Source organism: Trachurus japonicus, chromosome 24, assembly GCF_045865225.1.
Source record: "Trachurus japonicus isolate A0001 chromosome 24, Traja_1.0".
Lineage (NCBI taxonomy): Eukaryota > Metazoa > Chordata > Actinopteri > Carangiformes > Carangidae > Trachurus > Trachurus japonicus.
The window spans coordinates 3,592,488-3,619,440 of NC_140930.1; the positions used below are offsets into that span (position 1 = coordinate 3,592,488).

At 43.9% G+C, this 26,953-nt stretch overlaps 4 protein-coding genes and 1 long non-coding RNA gene across 6 annotated transcripts; all 5 read left to right on the forward strand.

Annotated features, from left to right (window-relative positions):
• Positions 1–2,194: 2,194 nt before the first annotated feature.
• LOC146961159 (uncharacterized) lies at positions 2,195–2,820 on the forward strand. Its single transcript, XR_015035202.1, has 3 exons — positions 2,195–2,297; positions 2,388–2,449; positions 2,570–2,820. It is a non-coding gene; the product is annotated as an uncharacterized LOC146961159 (long non-coding RNA).
• A 5,268-nt stretch (positions 2,821–8,088) lies between these two features.
• Positions 8,089–14,281, forward strand: LOC146961160 (uncharacterized). Its single transcript, XM_085771617.1, has 4 exons — positions 8,089–8,125; positions 12,794–13,120; positions 13,207–13,479; positions 13,938–14,281. The coding sequence occupies exons 1-4, from the start codon at positions 8,089–8,091 to the stop codon at positions 14,279–14,281; spliced, it is 981 nt and encodes a 326-aa protein (XP_085627743.1).
• A 793-nt stretch (positions 14,282–15,074) lies between these two features.
• On the forward strand, positions 15,075–16,050 carry LOC146961161 (uncharacterized; the record flags this gene model as incomplete). The annotated part of the gene is made up of 3 exons (XM_085771618.1): positions 15,075–15,408; positions 15,495–15,767; positions 16,028–16,050. Coding segments are annotated over 3 exons (630 nt in total), but the record flags the coding sequence as incomplete, so codon positions are not given.
• Positions 16,051–16,053: 3 nt separating this feature from the next.
• LOC146961162 (uncharacterized) lies at positions 16,054–17,337 on the forward strand. Its single transcript, XM_085770713.1, has 4 exons — positions 16,054–16,268; positions 16,717–16,818; positions 16,909–16,970; positions 17,091–17,337. The coding sequence occupies exons 1-4, from the start codon at positions 16,160–16,162 to the stop codon at positions 17,172–17,174; spliced, it is 357 nt and encodes a 118-aa protein (XP_085626839.1). The 5' UTR covers positions 16,054–16,159; the 3' UTR covers positions 17,175–17,337.
• A 1,320-nt stretch (positions 17,338–18,657) lies between these two features.
• Positions 18,658–21,599, forward strand: LOC146961163 (matrix-remodeling-associated protein 5-like). Of its 2 annotated transcripts, XM_085770712.1 has the most exons (4): positions 18,658–18,785; positions 19,992–20,303; positions 20,862–21,164; positions 21,271–21,599. In XM_085770712.1, the coding sequence occupies exons 1-4, from the start codon at positions 18,698–18,700 to the stop codon at positions 21,582–21,584; spliced, it is 1,017 nt and encodes a 338-aa protein (XP_085626838.1). In that variant the 5' UTR covers positions 18,658–18,697; the 3' UTR covers positions 21,585–21,599. The 2 variants fall into 2 exon arrangements, 1 of the variants encoding a protein (XP_085626838.1); XR_015035201.1 differs by lacking the exons at positions 19,992–20,303; positions 20,862–21,164; positions 21,271–21,599 and adding an exon at positions 19,875–19,928.
• Positions 21,600–26,953: the final 5,354 nt, after the last annotated feature.

Consider the following 26,953-nt stretch of genomic DNA (forward strand, 5'->3'; position numbering starts at 1 on the left):
AAAAACAAAAACTCTTCGAAACTCGTTTTGCCGGCTCTGCTCTGCAACGATGAAGGTCCGGTTGACCTGCAGCTGGTTCTGTCCTACAGGTGGTGTCCCAGCAAAGAGACAAGTGTCCTATCAGGTGAAGGTGGTGGAGGACATGATGGAGCTGGATTTTCTCATTTCAGTTATTTGCTGTTGTTTCTCTTTCGTCTTTTCCTCAGCTGTGACTGGACTGGAGTTGGTTGTTGTCAGAGATGGAGATGAAGTCACTCTGCCCTGTGGAAACATCAGTGATCAACAGGTTAAATGTAATGGTACCAACTGGATCTTCTTAGAGTCATCATACTCATCTGTAGACCTGGTTGTACTGGGTCAGACTCAGTCAGACAGACTGAGACTCACAGAGAACTGTTCTCTGGTTCTGAAGAATGTCTCATATGAGGATGTTGGTCTGTACAGCTGCACACAGATCAACATATCAGGACAACAACAAGGTCCACTCTCTCAGGTTGCTATGTCAGTTGTCACCAGTGAGTATTTCCATCAAACTGTGTTTTAGAACAAAACACTGAATCATCTCAGTCATTCTGATTATTACAGTGATGAAGCTCATTTCTCTCTTGTCTCCATCAGTGACTGAACAGAAGGTCGATGAGAACATGACATTAACCTGCTCTGTATCTGCATATGGAGACTGTAGAGGCAAAGTGAGGTGGCTGTTTAAAGGTAAAGCTGTGGATAAAGATAACAGAGACTTGAAGACATCACAGTCTGGCTGCTCAGCCACCGTCAGCTTTTTAAACACTCATTTCATATCAAATTACTTCAAATGTGAAGTGACGGACGGCTCCTCTAGGAACGAACACCAGTTCTCCTTCAGCCCTCTGTTGTCAGGTGAGAAACAGAGAGAACATGATCTGTTCTTAATCTCACAAACTGCAGTCGCTCATTTTAGGGATTTTCTTTCCCTATAACAGGAAAGAAAAGTTCAGCATCTGGAGACAAAGAAAACATGGTTCGGGGAAAAATACAGGGCCCAGATGCAGACTACAAAAACCCAGGTGAGTAAAAACAAGGTAGTTTGTTGAGAGGAAGACATGGCAAACACAAACAAAACAGAGCATCAACAAAAAGGTCAACGGGCCTAAGTCTTAGACAACACAAAAACTGCATCACAACGCTTCAACAACATAGTTCTGTTTCAAACCGACGACGCTCACCTTCAACAGCTTATCAGAAATCTCAGCCAGAATCCGACTGGTGCCAGCGTTTTCTCTTCAATAAAATAGTTCAGTTTTGTCTTTAATGGCAGTGGGAGTGGTCATATTTATTTTATTCCCTCAGTCAGTCTACCGCGTTTGATCAATTTAGCGTCTTAAATCAACACTTGACTTGCCTATGAAGTTCATAGAATGTATCACTATGTTAGTTTACTATCAAAACCAGAGTAAAAAGACGTTTGACAAGCTGAGACTGCTGCTCGCAACGGCATGCAGAAAAAACAACCTCATATACAATCTAAACAATAAATAAGAATAAAAAACATTCAGGTGGTCTTACCTTCAACGATGCGTCCAAAATCAAGTCTGCAGCACAAAACAAGGCCATTCTTTTGTCTTCAGTTAATTCCAACATGGTTGTCTTGATGTTCCCATTGGCAACTTTTCATAATTTATTTTATTTGGAGAGTCGCAGAGTGAGACGCACCGAAGACGGACGGCACCATAACAATAAAACACAGTATGAAAAATAACAAACTGGGCCCTTGATCAGTCTCCAGATCAGTGTCGGTTGACCAGAGGGAGTATTTGTGTGAAATCAAGTTCTGGTCCAAATCAGATGAGGGTCTGATTGATTAAAGTGTATTAAGTGAGAGTGCACTCTAAGTGTGGTGTGTGTGTTTTGGAGCTGGTACCAGTCCAGTGCTACCACACGGCAGAGGGTAAATCAAGTTGTAGGATCGTAGATCTGAGTTCCTGCTGATCACTGGGTGGCTCGTCATCTACCGGACCCACTAGACTCACTCAACACAGGAAACCTGACCTGTGTATAGTAGGCCTATATCAATCTAATACTTGAGTCATGGCTCTCTCGGTTTTTGTTGCATAACATCATACCACAGCAAAACATCAAATAAAAACACTCTACCTGCTCACCCTACTGTCCTGTGTAGTGATGTTGTTGTATTGATGCTCTCGTCTCCTCCACGGCTGCTTCAGGTGGTTCTGCTCTGACCTTCATCATGTTGCTGATGCGTGTGGCTGAACTCCTCCTCCTCACTGTGATCACTGTTCTCCTCATCAGAGCTGCAGGTGAGAACATCCACTCCCACACCAGTTCAGCCTCACTCGCTCAAACTGGGAGTTTACTGCTGACCTGAGACTCTGTGCTCCATTTTCCAGTGAAGCAGAGAGCAGCTGAGAGAAGCCCAGCAGGGAGGCGTTCAGGTGCAGCAGCCACTCAGGTAAAGAGCAGATCAGACAGGAAGCCGTGGTGCCTTCAGGTTCAGCTGGGAGGGAATCTGGGAGTCTGTTTGGTCTCTGCTGTCAAACTCAGCTCCACTGTGTTGTGTTGTTGTTCACAGGTGCAGCGTGTTGAAGAGGAAGATGAAGGTCCAGTCCATCGTGAAAACTCTGACTCCACTGATCCACCACTTCCACATCAACATCAACTCTCCAGGAACTAGAGCCTCCTCCTGGTGGTCGTATCCCTCTGCCACTCAGACTAGTTCCTCACTCGTCCAGTGTGTGTGTGTAAATGTTGAGTTTGTCTTTGAATGAGCTTCCAGCCTGAACAGAGACTCTGTATTAGAAGTGAAAACTGTATAATGTGCTGATCACACAGTGTCTGGTCTCAGTGCACTGTGCATGTTTCAGTGGAGCTTCACTGTCTTTGCTGTAGATGTTGATCTTCTTCTTTAAACTCTGTGAAACTGGACACAAATAGCATGTTGATTATCACCAATCAATAACACTCCTTTGCATTAACTGGATTAAATCATGCTCTCAAAAGGTTTAGTTGTACAACAAAAACCTATGTGCTAATTTGCAGTTGTGAAACTATAAATACATTCAAAGCGCTTTTTATAATTATATTCAAGTACTGTAATTACATTAATAACTGTTTCAAGATCTGAAATAGTCCTAGTTACATTGGTGACAAAGAAAATATAATCTTACAAAAACTAAAAAATATTGCATAGTACCCCTTTAATTTTGTAAAAAACTACATTAAATTCAGAGAAACTCATTAGGCGTTAGGGCCTATTGTGCTTAATTGTCTCCCCTTGCACCAAACATTAACCTCTTCAATTACCACAAGCACACACTTACATCGAATAGTCTCACCGTTATCCTATTTTTTCAACATATGTAGTGAACAACAGCTTAGAAAAATATTCCTAAATAAACAACAATAAAACAATAATTTGCATATGACACCAAATGAGCTAAGTGGCTATGCTCAAGTCAATGGGCCGTTAGCATCACAAAACACAGTCTCTGATGGCTATAGTACCATTAGCACCTTTTTCATGGCTATCTGCGCAGATTAACTCTTTCGCGACCATTGACGAGTAAACTCGTCAAAACCGTTTTTTTTTTACAGATTACGATAATAGACACTCTGAGGTACCCTGTGTGTGAATATGGTAGTCCTCTGATATGTAAAACTGTTACCACTCCTATAAATTCTGTAATATTCGCCTATCCAAGGCGTACCCAAAGTAAATTGAATGCTGTTCTTGAACTGTTTGGAGAATATGGATGGGCTTGGTCTCTTTTGAAAGGTAACACTCTGAAGTTTTTCCCCAAACTGAAATAATCACTATAAGTGCTATTATCATTGAGTAATCTAAGTTGGAACACACTGAATTAGAATGTTTTTATTCTCGCCTGAATTTTTTTGTTGCAATCAGATGCCTGAAGATGAGTGTAGCTGAGAATTTTAGCTGGAAAACACAATGGGACCACAGCATGAAGCCTTACCTGGCCCCAGTTCAAATTTGATAACAATCCTGCTAAAAATTAGTATTTTACACATGTTTTTCTAAGTGTATATCTAGGCGTTTTCCTAAAATTGCCATTGAGAAACAATACATGCGCCAAAGTGCAGCTTTTGCAAAGTTACGCATGAAAATGGCGGTGCTGCCTTTTCCCAGGGACCGTGAATGCAGCACATCGTTTTTTTCGGAATTTCATTGGCTATTCAATGCATCAGTTGCCATCGGGATCGGTTCCTATTGGCTGAAGCCATTCAGCGCTGTCGGAGGGGATGTTCCTCATCAGACACAGCCACTCATTCGCTATTGCAGGCGGCAGCCGGAGAGAGGGAGCTTGTGATTGGTCGAGTGAGCTGTCAATCGAAAGGTCAGAGTGCAGCGCCATTTTGTGAAGTGAAATAAACATTGTTTTCATGTAAACGCCGGACTTATGAGGAGAAATAAACGGATTTACTGGATATACAATGCGTAATTTCATAAGATGCAGCAGCGGGATGAGGCTATCTACCGGTACAACCGTGTGTTTTGGACTAAATACTTTACTGGATTGGATTTACTGGACTTTTCTGAATGTAACGACACCAAGTTTGTGGGGAAACCCTGTGATCCTGAGCCTGCCCTGACACAAATCGTAAGTTATATCGGCTTTTTTACGAACTTTGTTAGCATGTTTATAGTCTGATTCGAGTGTTGCTGTGATGATTATATTTAGGAATGGTCGGCATATCTTTAATCACAAGAGTTTTAGCTTTCCAACGATATGTGGCATGACTATTTCAAGTGACTGGTGACATCCTCTATGACACCTCCCTGTTTAAAACCCCCCCGGGGGCCCGCGGGCGGGCCGTTGGAATGGTAACAACTAAAATCAAAACATAATGTTTTTTATAAACTGTGTGATCTTGGTTTTATTTGAGTAATCGTTCTCCTTGAACGCTGCTCTGGGGACAGCGTGCAGCGCTGTGCGGCTGTCGGCTACAGTGTTGCGACTTTCTCGCTGAATCTGGCGACTTTCCAAACCCTCTCGGCGACTTTTGACAAAAGCGACCGACGACAAATCTGGCGAGTTTTTCCGGTGCTGTTACAAACGTTTCTGGTTTGGAGACTCGGATCTGAAAGCCGGTTATCACGGCTGTTTTCACGGTGCAGCGGAGCGGGCGCTGAGCAGCGGGTGCTGTGACCGGCCGCCCCCGCCCCAGAGCACTCATCGCCGGCCAGTCACACAGCAGTGTCACGGAGCTGCTGCGCTGCGGCCAGAGACCCACACCGCTGCACCGCTGCTCTCCAAGCTGCCAGACCCCCCAGATTTGCCTACAAATATATTTATTTAGCCGTAGAAATGATTTGGGAGACGCCACACTGCAGAGTACCGGTAAAATGAGCAGATTGCCACTTGACACAAAAGTGCGTTTTTCTCTGAAACTAGAGCGGGAGCTCCGTTTTTGGAGAAACCCAGCTCTCTTCTTCTCCTTCGTACTCACGAACGAAACGGCGGAAAAACTCGCCGTTTTTTCGAGGAGCACGTTGGAAAGTCACTCTTCAACCACGTGAAGACCGTTTGTTTCTAGGTGATGTACAGAGTTCGGTTCGACGTGAGATAAAAGGTAAACAAATAGCCAAAAACATGTGGTCCTGAGCGGATGTGCTGAGGAATTAGTGTGGTCGCGAAAGAGTTAATGTGGCTTTCAGCTGCTTTACAATCAACCAAACAGGTTACACATGAATATAAGATGCATTCCAATCAACAGAACAGGTTAAGGGATGTTTTCACTCACTGAGTGATCAATCTATGAAGAGCGTTTCAGCATTTACCCTCGCCAGGTCGGTGGAAATCATCCAGTCTCACAGTGCTCTACAAAGTTTGAATGTTAACAGTATGTCGGTCAACCAGTGTTTAACATCATCAAGAATTATTACAACTCAGTTTGAAACATTATTTTCATGTCTTACCCCGTGGATGGCAACAGGTTTAATCTCGGTTTGGATCAGACAGCACACGAGGCAGCAAACGTAAACATGACCGCAAAACCGGAAGTGAAGACAGGACGTAATCCTATGGGTTCACTGATTGGCTATTAAGGAAGCTTCTTCTACTAGCCCTCTGCAGCAGCTTTTTTTCTCCTTTTTCTCTCTATTTCTCCTTTTCTCCATTTGAACCACTTTTAACCCACTTTTTAGTAGTTGTTGGTGCATATAAATCAATTTCAATGAATTATTATATATTATATATTTCAAAATAAAATGAATGATTTATGAATCATCTATTTATTTCAAAATAAAATTAATTATCTATTTATTTATTTCAAAATAAAATTAACTGCTTCTAGAATTTTTAATGACTTTTCAATGACTTTTTCTTAAATGAATTGTTTCTTTCACAAATAAAATGAATTATTTTAAAGGAATAGTTTTAACAAAATGATGTCACTTTACAGCCTGGGCTACTGTCTCTTTTTCAAACTCCACCTCCAAACCTGTTGTTTCCCACCATCACTGTCCTGTAGCTTCAGCTGCAGGTGTCTCAGTCTGGTGGACGGCCTGTTTGACTCATTACATTTACATCACAACAACTCTTCACTCAGTTGTGGTCAGGAACTATGACAGTTGCACAACTCATCTTCTTCACCTCTGGTTGTCGTGCTCTGACTCGGACATGTGTTGCCATGCCGTTCTGTTTCTGATGGTCATGTGGTCACTGTTCACACCTCCTCCTCCCTCCTCAGTTCTCAGAAAACAAAGGAGGAACCAAAATGACCAAAGACTGATCTGTGTCTTGATAAACTGTCTTCATATGTTTAACTTCCTCTCAACTCCTCTTCCTCACCTTCATCTTTTTCAGACAGTGTAAATGTGGTTGTGAAATTGTGTTTTTACGCAACTTATTTTGTAGTCTGTGGTCGTCACGGTCTGACTCTGACACTTGTTGCCATGTCAACCGTTCTGTTTCTGATGGCCATGCGGTCACTGTTTAAACCTCCTCCTCAGTTCTAAGGAAAGAAAAGAGGAACCAAAATGCCCAAAGACCTGATCTGTGCCCTGATTACAAGAGAGGAAGAGCTGCAGCAGAGAGATAGGTCTTCACATGTTTAACTTCCTCTCTTCTTCTTAATTTCATGACGTCAAACGTGTCACATGTCATAAACCGACTGTGAGACCAGACACAGTGTGAACACAGCTGTTGCCAATTCTGATTAATGATATTACTGATCAGACAATTGTGAATCAATGTTGCTGTTGGCATCAAAGGGCCCATTCTGGTCCACTTGGCTACGACACTTCCCCTTTAACTCTTAAAACAAACTCTGAGCTGCAACAACCATGAAACCACAAAAAAGCACCAACACATCATCCACATCTCTGTAGTTTCCCACCTTCACTGTCCTGTAGCTTCAGCTGCAGGTGTCTCAGTCTGGTGGACGGCCTGTTTGACCCACTGCTGCATTTACATTTACATCACAACAACTCTTCACTCAGTTGTGTTCAGGAACTACGACGGTTGCACAACTCATCTTCTTCACCTCTGGTTGTCGTGCTCTGACTCTGACACGTGTTGCCATGTCAACCGTTTCTGTTTCTGATGTTCATGTGGTCACTGTTCACACCTCCTCCTCCCTCCTCAGTTCTCAGAAAACAAAGGAGGAACCAAAACGCCCAAAGACCTGATCTGTGTCTTGATAAACTGTCTTCACATGTTTAACTTCATGAAAAGAGGAAGAAGAGACAAAGTTAAACACATCACATCACAAACCGACCGTGGGACCAGACACGGTGTGAAAGCTGTTTCCATGGTAACATCTATGACTCCAGTCTCTTTAATTCTGACTGATTCTGATATTGTTGATCAGAGAATTGTGGATCAATGAGCAGCCGGTGCCTTCAGAGTCAGTCAGTAAAGTTTCTGTCGTCAACATTTTTGGGTGGTCGATGAATCCACAGGTGAAGAGTTCCTTTGCTCCGCCCACATGATGACAAACAGACTTTGAGGAAGTGGCTCGTCACCACAGATGATATTATTGAGTGTTTTCCTCCGTCAGGCGACAGTTCACAAACTGATGAAGAGACGGACACACGAACGCACCATGGCTGAACTCAGGTGGATTACGATGTGTTTTTCTCTGATCCTGCTGCTTCAGGTCACAGGTAAGAAAACATGACATCACTACTCCACACAAGTGCTGCTGAATCATTACAGCTCTTTAATTTGATTTTCATCTCGTGGGTTTTATCAACTAACAATAAAATTAGTTGTTGAGCAGCTGCTTTTTGTCACATTTATGTTTCAGTCAGTGGTTTATGTTTTCATGGTATCAAAAGGCCCACTGGTCCACTAGGTGAGTCTAGCATGGTCCCACAGAAGGGAACAGCTGTGGTGTCAGTGAAGCCATGTGTTACCCCTTGGACGCACTGCACGTGGAAGCTGGGCGCGCGCACTGCGCGCGGCTTCTCGGGCGCTTGGGTGGTCGCATTGGGAGCATACTTCTCCTCCTCTCTCCGTGCCGGTCAGACATCGACTGCGGTCGTTCATACTCGTATTCACTCGGTTTTCCACACACACGTCATTTTAAACATGTGTCTGTGTGTTTCATGTGCAGACGCAACGGTCAAATATGTATAGATGGACAAGCAACAACTTAATTAATCATCATTTAATTATTTTATTTTGAAAATTGACCGGATTCTCTCGCCTTTTCTGTGCCCGACTTCCTGTCTGGTACGACCAAGTCTGTCCAGCTTGACAGACGGCGCTCTCGGCGCGCGCGGCTCGCGCGGCTCGTGTGAAAAATAGAAATGAACCGAACTGAAGCGCTCCAGGCGCGCGCACTGCGCTCCATGGCGCGAGATGTGCGGCCAGGCAGACCTGTTAACATGTGCGCCGAACTGAAACTCCCTCCGCTCCAGGGCGCTGCGCTTCGGTTCCGCGTCTAGTGCGTCCAAGCTGTTAGAGTCACTGAGGGACTTTGTTAGTGCTGGAAACAGGACAGTGAAAGAAATACTGTTTATACAGATGTAGCCACCTAGAAGTTCCCCCTGGTCCCTGATGGGACCTCTGCGGGACCGTGATGGGTCCGTGGCGAGTCCGTGACGGGCTCCAGCTTGGCCCGTGGTGATAATTTAATCCCCCGCGATGACGTAGCGAACGCAGCCACGACTGTTAACGCCCCTCTGCAGCCCGTGTGAAAATCAGCTGCAGTGTCTCATTTGTCCACGGGGAGGAGCAGTGATTTTGACCCGAGTTAATCTGTCAATCACTTTTCCTCCTCCTTTCTTTTTTCCCTCTGATGAATTGCTATAATTGCCTCCAAAACAGGCGATCTATAAGTAGCTTCAAAGATAAATAAACACCGACAGAGCACAAATAAAAATGTATATCACTTGCAGTTTACCTGTCTACAGAATTTGCATTCTAGTAACTGTTTGCCTTGTGGTGGTTTTAATGTTAACACTGAAGCATACGGTGCGCAAATAAACCCTAACCAATAAATAAACAACATGCCAACGTGTCCGTGAATATAAACGCATGAGACTGTATGTGTAAAATTAAAGTGTGATCCTAAGTGACCGCCCTTATATTCAAACAAGAGGAAAGAGAAATAATTATGAGGTTCATAAATTAAAACCACATGATTGTGCGTCGTGCGCCCTCGCCATGGCACAGCTGAGACTTAACATAGGCTACTGGATGTTTTTTGTTTGTTTGTGTGAAACCTGTAATGTAAACAGTTATTTACAAGCCCCTCTTTCAGTTTTTGCCAGTCGGCAACCATGAAATCTGCTGTGCATCTCTGGCTTGCTCATTCACTCCCGATCCGCAAATAAATAAATACATTTCTAGTGACCACAGCGAGTCACGTCTCAGAACCACGGGCTACATTTGTGTATTTATTAGGGCTGTGCAAGTTGCGTTATGGCAACTCATTAAACTATTAACGCTGACATTTATTTTATTGCGCATTAATGCATGTTGCTCACATGCTTTTATTTAGTAAAAGTATGTTGCTGGCTGCTGCGGTGTATGGATCAGAGTCGCTGGACACCGTCAACTTGCGCTGTGCACCTCTGTAAAATTCTCAATAAAATTTCATGAATGAGTGTATTTTTCACCACAGAATACTAATATCCCTCCCCCTGTGCTATACTGACCTGACGCGTCTAGAGTGGTTGACAGCTCTCTCTGTCTTTTTTTTCACTTTTAACGATAAAGTCACGTCAAACCAGCCATTCCCATTAGGAGAGCCAAATGCCTGACGCGCGATCTACTGGCACTGACGCACCTGTCTTAATATGGAACTCAACATGAGAGCGAAGGTGCGCTCTGCTCTTATTTCCATCTCACCCCACACACGTCGACCTGTGTCTTGTGAAGACGTACAGTGTGATGGAGAGAGAGAGAGAGAGAGAGAGAGAGATCATACAGTAGGCTATACAGCGCACTGCACACCAGCTGATCCGCCGGTCCACTGAGTGAAATAAGCAAGTTAGTCAGATAATCAGGGCCGTTGCTAGGAATTCTGGGGCCCTTGAAAGAATACTAAAGTGGGCCCCTGACTTTTCCACTTTTTTTCTTAGACTACATATGTATGATCATTTTTTATTTAGCCTCTTTGTTTTGATGCTAATGCAGCATTACTATAAGTATTAGTCAGGGTCTTATGCAGAATAATTCAGTCATACAAAGATTAGACTAGGTGCAACAGGTGTCTTCAACTTTGTGAAGTTGTGATATCAAATCGGAATGGGGTTTATAGGGGGATTGACAGTATAGGCTAGTGCTATAACTAGTAAATTATAGTGAAAAATCTATACATTTAATTAATAAATTTAATCCAGAGGAAGTACAGAGTTCCAGCACTGACTCCATATGTTCAGACCAATCCTGTTTGACTTGTGTGTGTGTGCATGTGTGTGTGTGTGTGACAGTTGAGGGTCCTGTCGCTATGCCTCCTATTGATCATGCGCCCTGGCTACTTGGCCAAGGGGATGTCCCTTTGGCCGAATGGTTAGCGCACATGACTGTTACCCGAGAGTCTGGGGTTCGAAGCCCGCCCTGGACCCTCTTCACCTTGCCACATGTGCCTTTCCTAACCTCTGCCATGAAGCACTGTTGCAAAATTACAACATTTTTTGTAAGATAGATAATAATGTAAGATAATCATGAAAATAAAAATGTTTAAAGGGATAGTTCAACATTTTGGCAAATTGGCCCATTGCCATAATCGCTATAGTCATAGCAGTAGGTTCATTACCTTTAATTGTAGGTGTAAGCTATTTTCAGTACGGCGGAGCGCAGCAGCTGGCTGCTCAGAGCTACGCTATGGAGGCTAACGGAATTTCTTGGTTTCCCTCATTAAACTCATCAAATTCAACATCCCAAAACTCCACAGCGCTTTTGTAGACAAGTTGTGACCTGCACAACCACCACGCTATGAGATAATGACGGAACGATACGAAACGGAGCCGTTTTCGAGGTAAATACAGGGTAAATACGGAGACTGCTTGCTGAAAAACTGTCCCTGAACGCAACGCGCATCAGCGGTTTTGTATGAATTTACCTCGAAAACGGCTCCGTTTCGTATCGTTCCGTCATTATCTCATAGCGTGGTGGTTGTGCAGGTCACAACTTGTCTACAAAAGCGCTGTGGAGTTTTGGGATTTTGTATTTGATGAGTTTAATGAGGGAAACCAAGAAATTCCCTTAGCCTCCATAGCGTAGCTCTGAGCAGCCAGCTGCTGCGCTCCGCCGTACTGAAAATAGCTTACACCTACAATTAAAGGTAATGAACCTACTGCTATGACTATAGCAATTATGGCAATGGGCCAATTTGCCAAAATGTTGAACTATCCCTTTAAAGCAGGACCTTCTAAGGAAATACCTGCTCATTTTCTAATCAATTCATAGTCAAAGCGGTGGGGGATGCTTGGAGATGGTAATGCTCTGGAGCAGGTGTGAATGTTCAGGGGTTTGGGGTGTGTTGTTGCTCAGGAGAGAGTCTGGTCCAGCTAGCCTTCCAACATAACCTCCCCTCCCCCGGTCCTCCTTCAAAGTTGAACAGCCAGCTCCATTGCAGGCTCTGTGCGATTTGTGTGACAATGGGTGACCAATAGGTGGCCCATTACGGCAAACAAAAGATTGAGCAATGATAATGCTAATTCCCTGGTCGAAGGCATGCACTGAATACCTGCAACTGCAAACATCTTAAAAAGGCTTTCATCTCTCCTTTAGTTTTTTCCTATTTAAATGTAGATTCACAGTAAATAAATTGTGATAAAAAAAATTGACAGTAGGTATTATTAGCTACAACAATTTATTTCCAGATAAAACAGTGGTCAGCGCATCTCCAGTAGCTAGGTCTGTTATAATTTTGCTTCTTAAATCAAACATGTGCTCGTGGTTCTATGAATTATGTGAATTTCCACTTACCACCAGCGGCGGCACTTTAAATGCCGCCTCTGGCGATATGTACTGTTCTGTGAGAGAAGCGCCATCTCCTGGTCATGTCATGTATTTCATTGAATGGGTGGAGTTCCAGTAATAACTAGTCACACCCAGGAAAAAGAGGGGGTCACTCCAGCTGCTGGGACTTTGCTGGAGCTCTGCTGGAACTTTCATGGGAACAGCATGGGAACAGCATGGCAGCAGCATGGCAGGGGAACTTCTATGTGGCTTCCACTGTAGCACTGTCTTGGAGGTTGGTGGAATAAACTGCACAGAAGCTGGGTTCTTTTAACTGGACCATCATTGTTGTTGAAGTTGTGACGAAGAACCAACGTCAACGAGCTAATTGTTCTCTCTCGTCTTCTTTACAACAGTGACTGGACAAACTTCCTCCTTCTCCTCCATCACTGTCAGAGCTGGAGATGACGCCACTTTCTCCTGTGCAGACGTGATAGAGATTCAACATGAGTGTAACAGCACTGAGTACTGGTATGGAAGAGGTTCAAGAACCACACAGCTGGTTGAAATGGGGAAGATCATTAATAATGCTGACCCTAAATCAGACAGACTGAGTATCCCAGACACCTGTTCTCTGGTTCTGAAGAACGTCTCAGCTGGAGATGCCGGTTACTTCGAGTGTCATCAGAGCAGATTAGAACATCTTGATCACTATAATGTGGTTTATCTGTCTGTTGTCAGCAGTGAGTATTTACACTGAATCATCTCACTTATTCTGATTATTACAGTGATGAAGCTAATTTCTCTCTCATTGTTTCCATCTTCACAGTGTTTGAACATGATGATGGTGATGAGGTGATGTTGACCTGCGATGTGTCAGCTCATAGAGAGAACACACCCACAGTGAAGTGGCAGTATGAGGGCAGAGCTGTGGGTGGAGGAAACACAAACATGAAGACATCACATTGTGATCACTCAGCTACTGTCACGTTTCCTTCCTCTGATCTCAGGAAGGCAAAGAATCAGGAGTTGTTTCAGTGTCAGGTCACTGATGAATTCTTTCCTAGAGGTCATCTGTTCACCTTCACTGCTCCGACCCCAGGTGAGAAACCAGAACTACTAATGACACTCTTTATGACTTTGAAGGTTATCTTTGGATGGTAAATGAGATATTTTCTCACCAGAGAGCTTCTTTGTTCCAGGTGAAAACCCAACCACTGATACCTGCACAACATCAGAAGGTACTGACTCACGATCAGCTCCCTCTCCCACTTTCTGTCTGAAATGTGTGTTTTTTTTCCTGCTTCTTTGTTTCTACTGGTTTTTATTTTAACCATTTATTTCTGGTTGTGAAGCCATGTATTTGAGTCACTGGGTGACTTTTTTAGTGCTGGAAACAGGACAGTGAAAGAAATACTGTTTATAGCACTGTCTTGGAGGTTGGTGGAATAAACTGCACAGAAGCTGGGTTCTTTTAACTGGACCATCATTGTTGATGAAGTTGTGACGAAGAACCAACGTCAACAAGCTAATTGTTCTCTCTCGTCTTCTTTACAACAGTGACTGGACGAACTTCCTCCTTCTCCTCCATCACTGTCAGAGCTGGAGATGACGCCACTTTCTCCTGTGCAGACGGGATAGAGATTCAACATGAGTGTAATAGCACTGAGTACTGGTATGCAAGAGGTTCAAGAACCACACAGCTGGTAAAACTGGGGAAGATCATTAACAATGCTGACCCTAAATCAGACAGACTGAGTATCCCAGACACCTGTTCTCTGGTTCTGAAGAACGTCTCAGCTGGAGACGCCGGTTACTTCGAGTGTCATCAGAGCAGACTAGAACATCTTAATCACTACATTGTGGTTTATCTGTCTGTTGTCACCAGTGAGTATTTACACTGAATCATCTCACTTATTCTGATTATTACAGTGATGAAGCTCATTTCTCTCTCATTGTCTCCGTCTTCACAGTGTTTGAACATGATGATGGTGATGAGGCGATGTTGACCTGCGATGTTTCAGCTCATAGAGAGAACACACCCACAGTGAAGTGGCTGTATGAGGGCAGAGCTGTGGGTGGAGGAAACACAAACATGAAGACATCACATTGTGATCACTCAGCTACTGTCACGTTTCCTTCCTCTGATCTCAGGAAGGCAAAGAATCAGGAGTCGTTTCAGTGTCAGGTCACTGATGAATTCTTTCCTAGAGGTCATCTGTTCACCTTCACTGCTCCGACCCCAGGTGAGAAACCAGAACTACTAATGACACTCTTTATGACTTTGAAGGTTATCTTTGGATGGTAAATGAGATATTTTCTCACCAGAGAGCTTCTTTGTTCCAGGTGAAAACCCAACCACTGATACCTGCACAACATCAGAAGGTACTGACTCACGATCAGCTCCCTCTCCCACTTTCTGTCTGAAATGTGTGTTTTTTTTCCTGCTTCTTTGTTTCTACTGGTTTTTATTTTAACCATTTATTTCTGGTTGTGAAGCCATGTATTTGAGTCACTGGGTGACTTTTTTAGTGCTGGAAACAGGACAGTGAAAGAAATACTGTTTATAGCACTGTCTTGGAGGTTGGTGGAATAAACTGCACAGAAGCTGGGTTCTTTTAACTGGACCATCATTGTTGTTGAAGTTGTGACGAAGAACCAACGTCAACGAGCTAATTGTTCTCTCTCGTCTTCTTTACAGCAGTGACTGGACGAACTACCTCCTTCTCCTCCATCACTGTCAGAGCTGGAGATGACGCCACTTTCTCCTGTGCAGACGTGATAAAGATTCAACATGAGTGTAAAAGCACTGAATTCTGGTATGGAAGAGGTTCAAGAACCACACAGCTGGTAAAACTGGGGAAGATCATTAACAATGCTGACCCTATATCAGACAGACTGAGTATCCCAGACACCTGTTCTCTGGTTCTGAAGAACGTCTCAGCTGGAGACGCGGGTTACTTCAAGTGTCATCAGAGCAGACTAGAACATCTTGATCACGACATTACGGTTTATCTGTCTGTTGTCAGCAGTGAGTATTTACACTGAATCATCTCACTTATTCTGATTATTACAGTGATGAAGCTCATTTCTATCTCATTGTCTCCGTCTTCACAGTGTTTGAACATGATGATGGTGATGAGGTGATGTTGACCTGCGATGTGTCAGCTCATAGAGAGAACACACCCACAGTGAAGTGGCAGTATGAGGGCAGAGCTGTGGGTGGAGGAAACACAAACATGAAGACATCACGTTGTGATCACTCAGCTACTGTCACGTTTCCTTCCTCTGATCTCAGGAAGGCAAAGAATCAGGAGTTGTTTCAGTGTCAGGTCACTGATGAATTCTTTCCTAGAGGTCATCTGTTCACCTTCACTGCTCCGACCCCAGGTGAGAAACCAGAACTACTAATGACACTCTTTATGACTTTGAAGGTTATCTTTGGATAGTAAATGAGATATTTTCTCACCAGAGAGCTTCTTTGTTCCAGGTGAAAACCCAACCACTGATACCTGCACAACATCAGAAGGTACTGACTCACGATTAGCTCCCTCTCCCACTTTCTGTCTGAAATGTGTGTTTTTTTTCCTGCTTCTTTGTTTCTACTGGTTTTTATTTTAAGCATTTTTTTCTGCTTTCAAAATTTTAAGATTGGATCCAGAAATTTGTGTGAAGCTTTATGGTCTTTGATTGGATCAGTTTGTTGTTGTTGATATGAAGAACTGGTCTCTGCTCTCGTCTCCTCCACAGCTGCTTCAGATTGTTCTGCTCTGACCTCCATTATGTCGCTGATGCACAACTTTAACATATTTTCTCATCTTCTGTTGTTTCTGTTTGATCTTCATTCACATTCAGTGGATCCAAAGGGAGACGGAGCAACAGCTGAACCAGGTGGAAACTTCACATTGATCCAGTGTTTGTAGATTCACATCATTGTTGTGTTGTTTTTCTGCTCTTTACAAACACATCAGATCACAACACTGGACTCTTCCTGTGAGGTTGTAGGTGCAGATGTAGACGTTTCTTTTTTTATATATTTTTTGGCTTTTTCGCCTTTATTGACAGTACATAGTGAGATAGACGGGAAAGGGGGAGGCAGAGAGGGGGAATGACACGCAGGAAGGGTCTGCCCGGCGCGGGATTCGAACCGGGGACGCCTGCGTTGAGGACTGCAGCCTCTACATGGGGCTGCCACCTTAACCACTGCGCCACGCACCGCCCCAACTTTTAATTTCTGAAGGAAACGTACAGATGATGACGACCTGAGTTTGATGTTTGATTGGTTGAGTTTGTTGTTGTTGATGTGAAGAACTGGTCTCTGCTCTCGTCTCCTCCACAGCTGCTTCAGGTGGTTCTGCTCTGACCTTCATCATGTTGCTGATGCGTGTGGCTGAACTCCTCCTCCTCACTGTGATCACTGTTCTCCTCATCAGAGCTGCAGGTGAGAACATCCACTCCCACACCAGTTCAGCCTCACTCACTCAAACTGGGAGTTTACTGCTGACCTGAGACTCTGTGCTCCATTTTCCAGTGAAGCAGAGAGCAGCTGAGAGAAGCCCAGCAGGGAGGCGTTCAGGTGCAGCAGCCACTCAGGTAAAGAGTAGATCAGACAGGAAGCCGTGGTGCCTTCAGGTTCAGCTGGGAGGGAATCTGGGAGTCTGTTTGGTCTCTGCTGTCAAACTCAGCTCCACTGTGTTGTGTTGTTGTTCACAGGTGCAGCGTGTTGAAGAGGAAGAGGAAGAGGAAGATGAAGATGAAGGTCCAGTCGACTATGAAAACTCTGTCAGACTCCACTGATCCACCACTTCCACATCAACACCAACTCACCAGGAACTAGAGCCTCCTCCTGGTGGTCGTATCCCTCCGCCACTCAGACTAGTTCCTCACTCGTCCAGTGTGTGTGTGTAAATGTTTAGTTTGTCTTTGAATGAGCTTCCAGCCTGAACAGAGACTCTGTATTAGAAGTGAAAACTGTATAATGTGCTGATCACACAGTGTCTGGTCTCAGTGCACTGTGCATGTTTCAGTGGAGCTTCACTGTCTTTGCTGTAGATGTTGATCTTCTTCTTTAAACAAACTTATAAACTCTCTGTCATATCCTCTGTTTGTGTTTAGTTTGAGTTTCTACTTTATTTTGAAAGTCAATTGATCTTCTTCCTGCCCTGTTGTGTCTAGCTTTGCCTTTGTTTCCCACATCTGAGTCTTGTTTGTAATTCACTTCTGTCTTTTTACTCTGTGTCTTCCCTCCTGTCCCTCCCAGTTCACCTCTTGAACCTCCTGTCGTTCACCCTCTATGTTCATGGTTTTTGGCGTTTGTGTTTCTTCGATTTGAGTTTTCTTATTTTTGTCTGTATTTTTAGTCAGAGACCAAATTTTTATTATTTTTTAAAATATATTTTTTGGGGGGTTTTTTGCCTTTATTTGATAAAAAATGTATGTTTGTATGATAATTTTCTGTTGGACTGCCAGAGACCTTCCGTGTCATTGCTTTTTTTTCGTAATAAATTTATTTTGTTGCACATTCTGTGGTTTTTGGTTATGTGTAACTGACTGTGAAACTTTCATCATTTACTTTTTCTGTCTCCATCTCAAATTTATCACTCCAGTTCACTTTGTAGGAAGAAAGATTACTTTGGGGAAAATGAGGCGGAGTCCCTCAGGGCTGTATTCTGGGTCCTCTTCTTTTTAAACTCCCCCTCCAAACCTCCAGAACCTCCAAGGAGTCCAGACAGTAAAACACTGAGAGCTTTGCTGCTCCTGTTCACACACACATGTTGAAATACTTCCCCTTTAATCCTCTGAACAAAATGAGCTGTAACCACAAAGCCACGATTTAGAAAAAAACAAACCAATCATCATCATCATCATCTTCATCTCTGTAGTTTCCCACCATCACTGTCCTGTAGCTTCAGCTGCAGGTGTCTCAGTCTGGTGGATGGCCTGTTTGACCCACTGCTGCATTTACATCACATGACAAACATTCACAACAAGTCTTCACTCAGTTGTGTTCAGGGACGACAACAGTTGCAAAACTACATGCGCGACTCCTTTTCCTCACCCTGGTCTTTTTACTGTGATTCCAATGTGGTTGTGAAGTGGTGTTTTTGTGCAACTTTATTTTTTTTGGCGGGGAGGGGTTTTTTGCCTTAAATTGATTGGACAGTAGAGAGACAGGAAATTGAGAAGCAAAGAGAAGGGAAATGACATGCAACAAAGGGCACAAAGGCACACGATGACAAACACACTTTAGGGAAGTGGTTCTTTCTTCACCACCGATGATACTGAGTGTTTTCCTCCGTCAGACGACAGTTCACAAACTGATGAAGAGACGGACACACGAACGCACCATGGCTGAACTCAGGTGGATTCAAACGTCTTTGATTGTGACGCTGCTGCTTCAGGTCCCAGGTGAGGAAACAGTTTCCTGTTCTCTGTTAACGACCTCATCACATGTTTACACATCAGACAGCTGCAGTGATCAATAACTAATGCTGATAACCTAAACTGATGAAGATCCAGTCAGCTTTTTTCAGTTCCTGTTAACCTGTATCTTCAGTTATCCATCACAGTGATCAGCTCTGAGTTCACCTGTTCATGTCTGATTTAAAATGTGGATTATTGATCATTGATGAGCTAACTTCATTTTAAAAGACGGGCTGTGGTCAGTGTGTGTGTGTGACAGAGGGAGAGAGAGAGAGAAGGAGGGGTTGAGTGATTGAATGTGCTGCACAGGTCACAATGAAATCAAGTTAGGAATAGTTCACCAAAAAATGAAATTCAGTCATTATTGACTCACCCTCATGCTGATGAATACTCCGGAGTAGTTTTTTATTCCTCAAAGTGCATCTGGAGACCCGGGAGGCCGGTTCGTAGTCCAACGAAAACCTTTTTATATGAGAGTAATAGGGCCCGACACAAAAACGTCCATAAAACTACACAAAAACCATTTAGTATTCCTCCACACTGCTCGTCCACTGCAATCCAAGTGTCCTGAAGGGAGATAGTCCAGAGTTTACCCAAAATGACTAATTCAGGCAAGTCCGGTCACGTCCGCGTGCCTAGCGTGAACGTGAGAGCACGTCCCAGGCACATTCAATACAGGACTGTTCAGGCTGTAAAAATGTCCTAAATGACGTTGTTTCCAGTAAACTCTGGACTATCTCCATTCAGGACACTTGGATTGCAGTGGACGGGCAGTGTGGAGGAATATTAAATGGTTTTTGTGTAGTTTTATGGACGTCTTTGTGTCGGGCCCCATTGACTCTCATATAAAGTTTTCGTTGGACTGCGAACTGGCCTCCCGGGTCTCCAGATGCACTTTGAGGAATAAAAAACTACTCTGCAGTATTCATCAGCACGAGGGTGAGTCAATAAGCACTGAATTTCATCTTTTGGTGAACTATTCCTTTAAGTTAATAACAAACGTGTGGTCGAGGAGCTCAGTAGTGTGGATGGTCCTTCAGTAGAGGGCGGTTCTGCCCTGGTTCTGTCCTACAGGTGGTGTCCCAGCACAGAGACAAGTGTCCTATCAGGTGAAGGTGGTGGAGGACGTGATGGAGCTGGATTTTCTCATTTCAGTTATTTGTTGATGTTTCTCTCTCGTCTTCTCCTCAGCTGTCACTGGACAGGAGCTGGTTGTTGTCAGAGATGGAGATGAAGTCACTCTGCCCTGTGGAAACATCAGAGAGCAACAGGTTAAATGTAACGGTACAAACTGGGCCTTCTTTAAGTCAATATTCTCTTCATCTGTAGACCTGGTTGTACTGGGTCAGACTCAGTCAGACAGACTGAGACTCACAGAGAACTGTTCTCTGGTTCTGAAGAACGTCTCATATGAGGACGCTGGTCTGTACGGCTGCACACAGGTCGACTCATCAGGACGACAACAAGGTCCACTCTCTGTGGTTCTTCTGTCAGTTGTCACCAGTGAGTATTTCCATCAAACTATGAGTTAGAAAAAAACACTGAATCATCTCAGTCATTCTGATTATTACAGTGATGAAGCTCATTTCTCTCTTGTCTCTATCAGTGACTGAACAGAAGGTTGTAGACGACGTGACATTACACTGCTCTTCACTTTTCACAGAATCAAGTTCAAGTTTAAGTTGCTGTAGTTGCATGCATACACAAAAGAACAGTTCCACAGCATACATAACTGAGTTTCCTGTATTAACCCGCGTTGAAGGCCAAAGAGAATAGGTAGGTCTTGAGCTAAGACCTAAATTGCAAGATATCTTCAGCAGTTTTTATGTGGGTAGGAAGCTTATTCCAGAGCCTGGGTGTTCCCACCGCTTGTGTGGTAGAGGAGCTCAGTAGTGTGGACGGTCCTTCAGTAGAGGGCGGTTCTGCTCTGGTTCTGTCCTACAGGTGGTGTCCCAGCACAGAGACAAGTGTCCTATCAGGTGAAGGTGGTGGAGGACGTGATGGAGCTGGATTTTCACATTTCAGTTATTTGTTGCTGTTTCTCTCTCATCTTGTCCTCAGATGGACTGGAGCTTGTTGTTGTCAGAGATGGAGATGAAGCCACTCTGCCCTGTGGAAACATCAGTGATCATCAGGGTAAATGTAACGGTACAAACTGGGCCTTCATTGAGTCGATAGAGTCATCTGTAGACCTGGTTGTACTGGGTCAGACTCAGTCAGACAGACTGAGACTCACTGAGAACTGTTCTCTGGTTCTGAAGAAAGTCTCATATGAGGACGTTGGTCGGTACGGCTGCACACAGGACGACACACCAGGACGACAACAAGGTCTACTCTCTGTGGTTGATCTGTCTGTTGTCACCAGTGAGTATTTCAATCAAACTGTGTGTTAGAACAAAACACTGAATCATCTCAGTCATTCTGATTATTACAGTGATGAAGCTCATTTCTCTCTTGTTGTCTCCATCAGTGACTGAAGAGAAGGTCGATGAGGACGTGATATTAACCTGCTCTGTGTCTGCACGGAGTGACTGTAAAGACAAAGTGAGGTGGCTGTTTGGAGGTAACCCTGTAGGTGAAGATCATGGAGGGTTGAAGACATCACAGTCTGGCTGCTCAGCCACTGTCAGCTTTCTACAAACTCATTTCATATCAAATTACTTCAATGACTTCCTGAAATGTGAAGTGACGGGCGGCTTCTCTGAGAACAAACACCAGTTCCCCTTCAGCCCTCGGTCGTCAGGTGAGAAACAGAGAGAACATGAAGATCTGTTCCTGATCTGACAAACTGCAGTTTTATGTTGAACTCATGTGCAGCTTCATGGTCTTTGATTGGTTCAGTTTGTTGTTGTTGATGTGAAGAACTGGTCTCTGCTCTCGTCTCCTCCACAGCTGCTTCAGGTGGTTCTGCTCTGACCTTCATCATGTTGCTGATGCGTGTGGCTGAACTCCTCCTCCTCACTGTGATCACTGTTCTCCTCATCAGAGCTGCAGGTGAGAACATCCACTCCCACACCAGTTCAGCCTCACTCACTCAAACTGGGAGTTTACTGCTGACCTGAGACTCTGTGCTCCATTTTCCAGTGAAGCAGAGAGCAGCTGAGAGAAGCCCAGCAGGGAGGCGTTCAGGTGCAGCAGCCACTCAGGTAAAGAGCAGATCAGACAGGAAGCCGTGGTGCTTTCAGGTTCAGCTGGGAGGGAATCTGGGAGTCTGTTTGGTCTCTGCTGTCAAACTCAGCTCCACTGTGTTGTGTTGTTGTTCACAGGTGCAGCGTGTTGAAGAGGAAGATGAAGATGAAGGTCCAGTCGACTATGAAAACTCTGTCAGACTCCACTGAATGTTTAGTTTGTCTTTGAATGAGCTTCCAGCCTGAACAGAGACTCTGTATTAGAAGTGAAAACTGTATAATGTGCTGATCACACAGTGTCTGGTCTCAGTGCACTGTGCATGTTTCAGTGGAGCTTCACTGTCTTTGCTGTAGATGTTGATCTTCTTTTTTAAACTCTGTGAAACTGGATCAGTCAGGACACAGACGCTGATGCTCTTCTTGTTTTACTGCACAAACTTATAAACTATAACTATTCGCTCTCTGTGTAAAATGACAATAAAAGCATTAATTTCATTCAATTCACTTTTCCGTCTTCAGGTCTGATCTCTTGCTCAAATGGAGTCCCTCAGGGCTGGATCCTGGGGCCTCTTCTTTTCAAACTCCACCTCCAAATATAAACAGCACACAGTCATGTTGAAATACTTCCTCTCTAATTCTCAGAACAAACTCTGAGCTGCAAAAACCACAAAAAAGCACCAACACATCATCATCATCTCTGTTGTTTTCCACCATCACTGTCCTGTAGTTTCAGCTGCAGACGTCACAGTCTGGCGGACGGCCTGTTTGACCCACAGCACTAATTTCTTGTTCAAATTCACTTTATGAGAAGAAAATATTTAAGAAAAAATGAGGCGGAGTCCCTCAGGGCTGGATTCTGGGGCCTCTTCTTTTCAAACTCACCTCCAAACCTGTTGTTTCTCACCATCATTGTCCTGTAGCTTCATCTGCAGGCATCACAGTCTGGTGGACGGCCTGTTTGACCCACTGCTATAATTTCTTGTTCAAATTCACTTTGTGAGAAGAAAATATTTTAAGAAAAAATTAGGCGGAGTCCCTCAGGGCTGGATTCTGGGGTCTCTTCTTTTCAAACTCCACCTCCAAACGGGGAACAGGGCCATGTGGACACAACAGGAACCTCTATGTTGTTGCATTCAGTTGTTCACAAGAAATGTGAATCGTGCATCCTATAATGAATTGCTGTGTGACAAGTTGTGGACTGACAGTGGAACACCTTGATGTTTCCAGTTTAAAAAAAAAAAATTGATACAAGATTTAAAATGAATATTTAATCCTGAGCGATGTAGCTCTGACACTTGCATATGCAACAGTATTGACGGTCAACAGGGTGCACGGCATCGACAGATAGTGTGGGATTTTAAATTCCAAATATTTTGTGGTTGTGGATCAAAAACATTTTAAATCTCTGTGATCATCGCTCAGCGTTTTTCTCCAGCGCCACCAGTTCATCTGAGAGCCCGTCCGTCTGTGCGTCGCTGCTAAACAGGCGCGTTTGTTTCACGGTCGACTGTGGAGCAGGATTTCTAGTGAACCAGGAGCCGGTTTCCAGTGGAGAGGGGCTTCCGAGTCCTCATTAGGAATTCATTCTGAACAGCTTGTTATTATCTTTGGCCTCTGGATGTGTGAATAGATTTACAAGCATTAGGGCCGGGGCATTGTGTCGGGCATGTGTGGAGGAGGTCCTGGCCCCTTTGTGTTTGCCAGGGCCCTCAAATCAGCTGCCCCCCCACCCCACACACACATACACACACACACCATCCCCCTGCCCCACCCATCACCTCAGCCCTCTGAACAAAAGCTTACAGAACAGAACACACTGATGTTTTGCAGATTTTTAGGAATTACAGAACAGACGTGTGTTTTCAACCACAGCAGAAGCAGAAAGCTGCTCTCTCTCTAACACACACACACACACACACACACACACACACACACACACACACACACACAAACAGACAAATACACACACACACATCATCTCAAACCTGCCGATACACACACCCTGTTGTAATGACTTTCTACACTGAGCCAGAACCGATAATACTGAGTAAATAGTTTCACGTTTGCACAGATAAAAAAAAAGGAAAAAGACAGAACGCTGAAAAAGCTTCAGCTGATTCACTGAGGAGCTGAAGGAGGTTTAGTCTCAGTCTGAGGTCACTGAGCTCACTGTGATGTCTGGCTTTCATCTCCACTGTGTCCAACCAACTGAAGAATCAAATCTAAAAGTCAAACTTGCTGATGGTCGTCTGGACCGTACGCTGGCATCTCCAGTTGGTTTTCAGTCGTTTGTGTCACGTCTTTAATACTTCAGATCTGTTTTTATTTTACTTTTTGTGGAATCATCTAAAAAAAATGTTTCCACAAAACCAAGTAGTCTCCTTAGTTTTTCTCACATATCCAATGAAATCCAATTTTTGCAAACCGGATCGAAACCACCTTCGGGAGGTAGTTTCAAATCGCATTTAGACAGATGCGTCTCAGTCTGAACAGCTCCAAACACTCAGATCGGTTTTGACTGTCCGTGACGTCACTCTACGCCGCGCCTCTGACCGTCCCCTCCTATTACGAGTTGTGGAGCGGAATGGAGCAGCCAGTGGAAGACGTCGAAAGCATCCGTCCTTGGACAGAGGACGAAACGAAATGCCTCATTAATCTGTGGGGAGACGGCTCATGGATGGCTCCGTTGTTGTTGTTGTCTGTTGTCTTGTCTGATTTGAATCAGATTCGCCTGCAGTCTGAACGCGGCCCATCAGTGGGTGAAGCTTAATGATCTAAAGCATCTTAAATCTACAACAAAGTAAAAGACTACTGAACTCAACCAAAGGTACAACAACAAAATACTACTGTATAATGTTAAAGGCTAACCCTAACTCTACCTAAACAGCTGTTGGAAGAAAATATTGTATTACAGTATTTAGAGTGTGCATAGTGTTTACAAGTCTGTTGGTGCTTTTCCACCAGCGCTAATCAGCTTGGCTTGACTACATTTATTTTTTTGTTTATCGGATCGTACCTGGTACCTGGCACTTTTTCTGGTAACGCCTCAGCTGAGGTTCCACGCAAGCCAAGCCGATAATAAAATGTGATGTCAACTGACTGCTGCACCGTGGTCTGTAATCGAGGTACAGACCAAAAAGAGAGGTGGACGGAGTGACCGTAGCAGCCGGGCTATTAGGAGGAGCTACGAAGGACTCAGTTGTACCAGAAAAGGACCTAAACCGAGTCGAGTCGAGCTGTAACTGTGTAATAGAAAAGGGCCATGAATGCATCACTGTGACTGTCACAATACTTCATCTCTAATCAATATTGATCTGTCTGACTCTGATTCTGTTATTGTATTATTGTTTATCATTCATCAGATTTCCATCCTGCTCATTAAACTGCAGCTGCTGCTCATTTATGTTTGTGCGTTTTTCGGTTGTAGGAGATGTTGTTCTCCTGAACTTTTCCAATAATATTTCACACTGTATCTCTTAAACGTGTATTAATTATTCAATCTTATACTCTACAAACCAAATAGAGTGCTTTTTTTTTTTTTTTTTTTACAAATACTAAGGATGATACAAATAATAATAATAGAAAAGAAAGCCCCAGAGGTTAGTCGTGCTCTCGGCCTGTGTTGCTGCTGGGTAGAGTTAATTAGCTTTCCCACTTTGAGAGCCTTTCAAGTCAACAAGGCGATTAAGGTTTTTACTTGAGCCCTGCTAATCAGAGGGGAGATGGGTATCACAGCCACAGCCAGCTGTATCCTGCTCTGTAAAACCCATCAGCTGCCATCAGCACACCGTGACCTTGGAGATGACGTCAGAGGTCCAAACAGACCAGCACAGTCTGTTCAGATTTCTTACACTGATTGATGTACTGTCCGTTGGGCAGAGATGCTAGCTGCACGGTACCTTTGCATTTCCCTCATCAAATACACAATCCAACAACTCCAAAATGCTCTGGTGGACAAGTTGTGACCTGCACATTCACCACGCTATGAGATAATCATGTAACATTAGAGACAGAGTTGTTTTAGAGGCAAATGCAACCGGAACTACATTCCAGACATGGCTGCTGGGCGGAGGGATTTCAACAGTGCAAGTACTTCTGAGTATTTGCTTCATGTGTTGTAATTTTATATAATCATATGTGATTATTTTAGTGTGTGGTGAATGTGCAGGTCACAACTTGTCCAGCAGAGTGTTTGGGAGTTGTTATAGTTAGATGAGGGAAATACAAAAGTAGTACCGTGCAGCTCGCGTCTCTGCCCCGCCGATCTAAAAACAGCTTGCACCAACAATGATCCGAGTCATTTGTGTAGGCTACAGCCTATTTTGAGCCCGAAACCCACCACAGACCGACCGGCGCGTCCGGTCAGGAACTGAAGTTGAGAACTGTAAGTTATTTATTTCCATTTTTTTACTCGATTTTCCCTGTTGCTTGTAAACTGGGACAAGGACAGACTCCGACGAGACACTCAAATCATTTTAGCTTTGCATGTAAACGTACTGAGCGTGTTCAGTTATAATCCAGCTATAAACAGAGGGTCGGCCGCCAGGTGGCGCTGTTTTGATTTCATTTAGGTGACATTGTGTTAATTAAAGTGCTTCAGAAGGTTTTGTTTTCTTTGTTTCTACTGTTCCATTCTGGTCTGAAGCATCTGATTGGTCCTCGTCTCCTCCACTGGGTATTCATGTGTATAAAATAATATCAATGATCTAACGTCTTATTCCAGCTGAGTCCATGTGCAGCTGTAACCAATTTTAGGAGTGTAAAAGTGAATTACAGTATAATAAGAAGTTGGACTAACGATAAGACCAGGACCAGAATCAGAAAAGACTAAATTCGAGAGGAGCCACTGTATTGAGCAACAATAATGAGGCAGACACAAGAGTAACAATTGAGTAGCCACTCTTATATTTTTTACAGTGGGCAAAATGGTTTGTCTGGTTTGTACAGAATGCAAAATATTAACCCAAACAGTTAGAAAAATAAAAAAGTAGTGTGCACACTAAAACCAAAAATTGTCCGTTGGGG

What these genes read in the sequence shown, in the direction of transcription:
- LOC146961160 (XM_085771617.1), top strand. Translation starts at nt 8,089, where the DNA reads ATGTGTTTTTCTCTGATCCTGCTGCTTCAGGTCACAG. An exon ending in CCTGCTGCTTCAGGTCACAG is followed by an intron (nt 8,126 to 12,793) that starts GTAAGAAAACAT and finishes TCTTTACAACAG; the next exon opens with TGACTGGACAAACTTCCTCC. An exon ending in TTATCTGTCTGTTGTCAGCA is followed by an intron (nt 13,121 to 13,206) that starts GTGAGTATTTAC and finishes CCATCTTCACAG; the next exon opens with TGTTTGAACATGATGATGGT.
- LOC146961162 (XM_085770713.1), top strand. Translation starts at nt 16,160, where the DNA reads ATGTCGCTGATGCACAACTTTAACATATTTTCTCATCTTCTGTTGTTT. An exon ending in TCTCCTCATCAGAGCTGCAG is followed by an intron (nt 16,819 to 16,908) that starts GTGAGAACATCC and finishes TCCATTTTCCAG; the next exon opens with TGAAGCAGAGAGCAGCTGAG. An exon ending in CAGGTGCAGCAGCCACTCAG is followed by an intron (nt 16,971 to 17,090) that starts GTAAAGAGTAGA and finishes TGTTGTTCACAG; the next exon opens with GTGCAGCGTGTTGAAGAGGA.
- LOC146961163 (XM_085770712.1), top strand. Translation starts at nt 18,698, where the DNA reads ATGAAGAGACGGACACACGAACGCACCATGGCTGAACTCAGGTGGATT. An exon ending in GCTGCTGCTTCAGGTCCCAG is followed by an intron (nt 18,786 to 19,991) that starts GTGAGGAAACAG and finishes TCTTCTCCTCAG; the next exon opens with CTGTCACTGGACAGGAGCTG. An exon ending in TCTTCTGTCAGTTGTCACCA is followed by an intron (nt 20,304 to 20,861) that starts GTGAGTATTTCC and finishes TCTTGTCCTCAG; the next exon opens with ATGGACTGGAGCTTGTTGTT.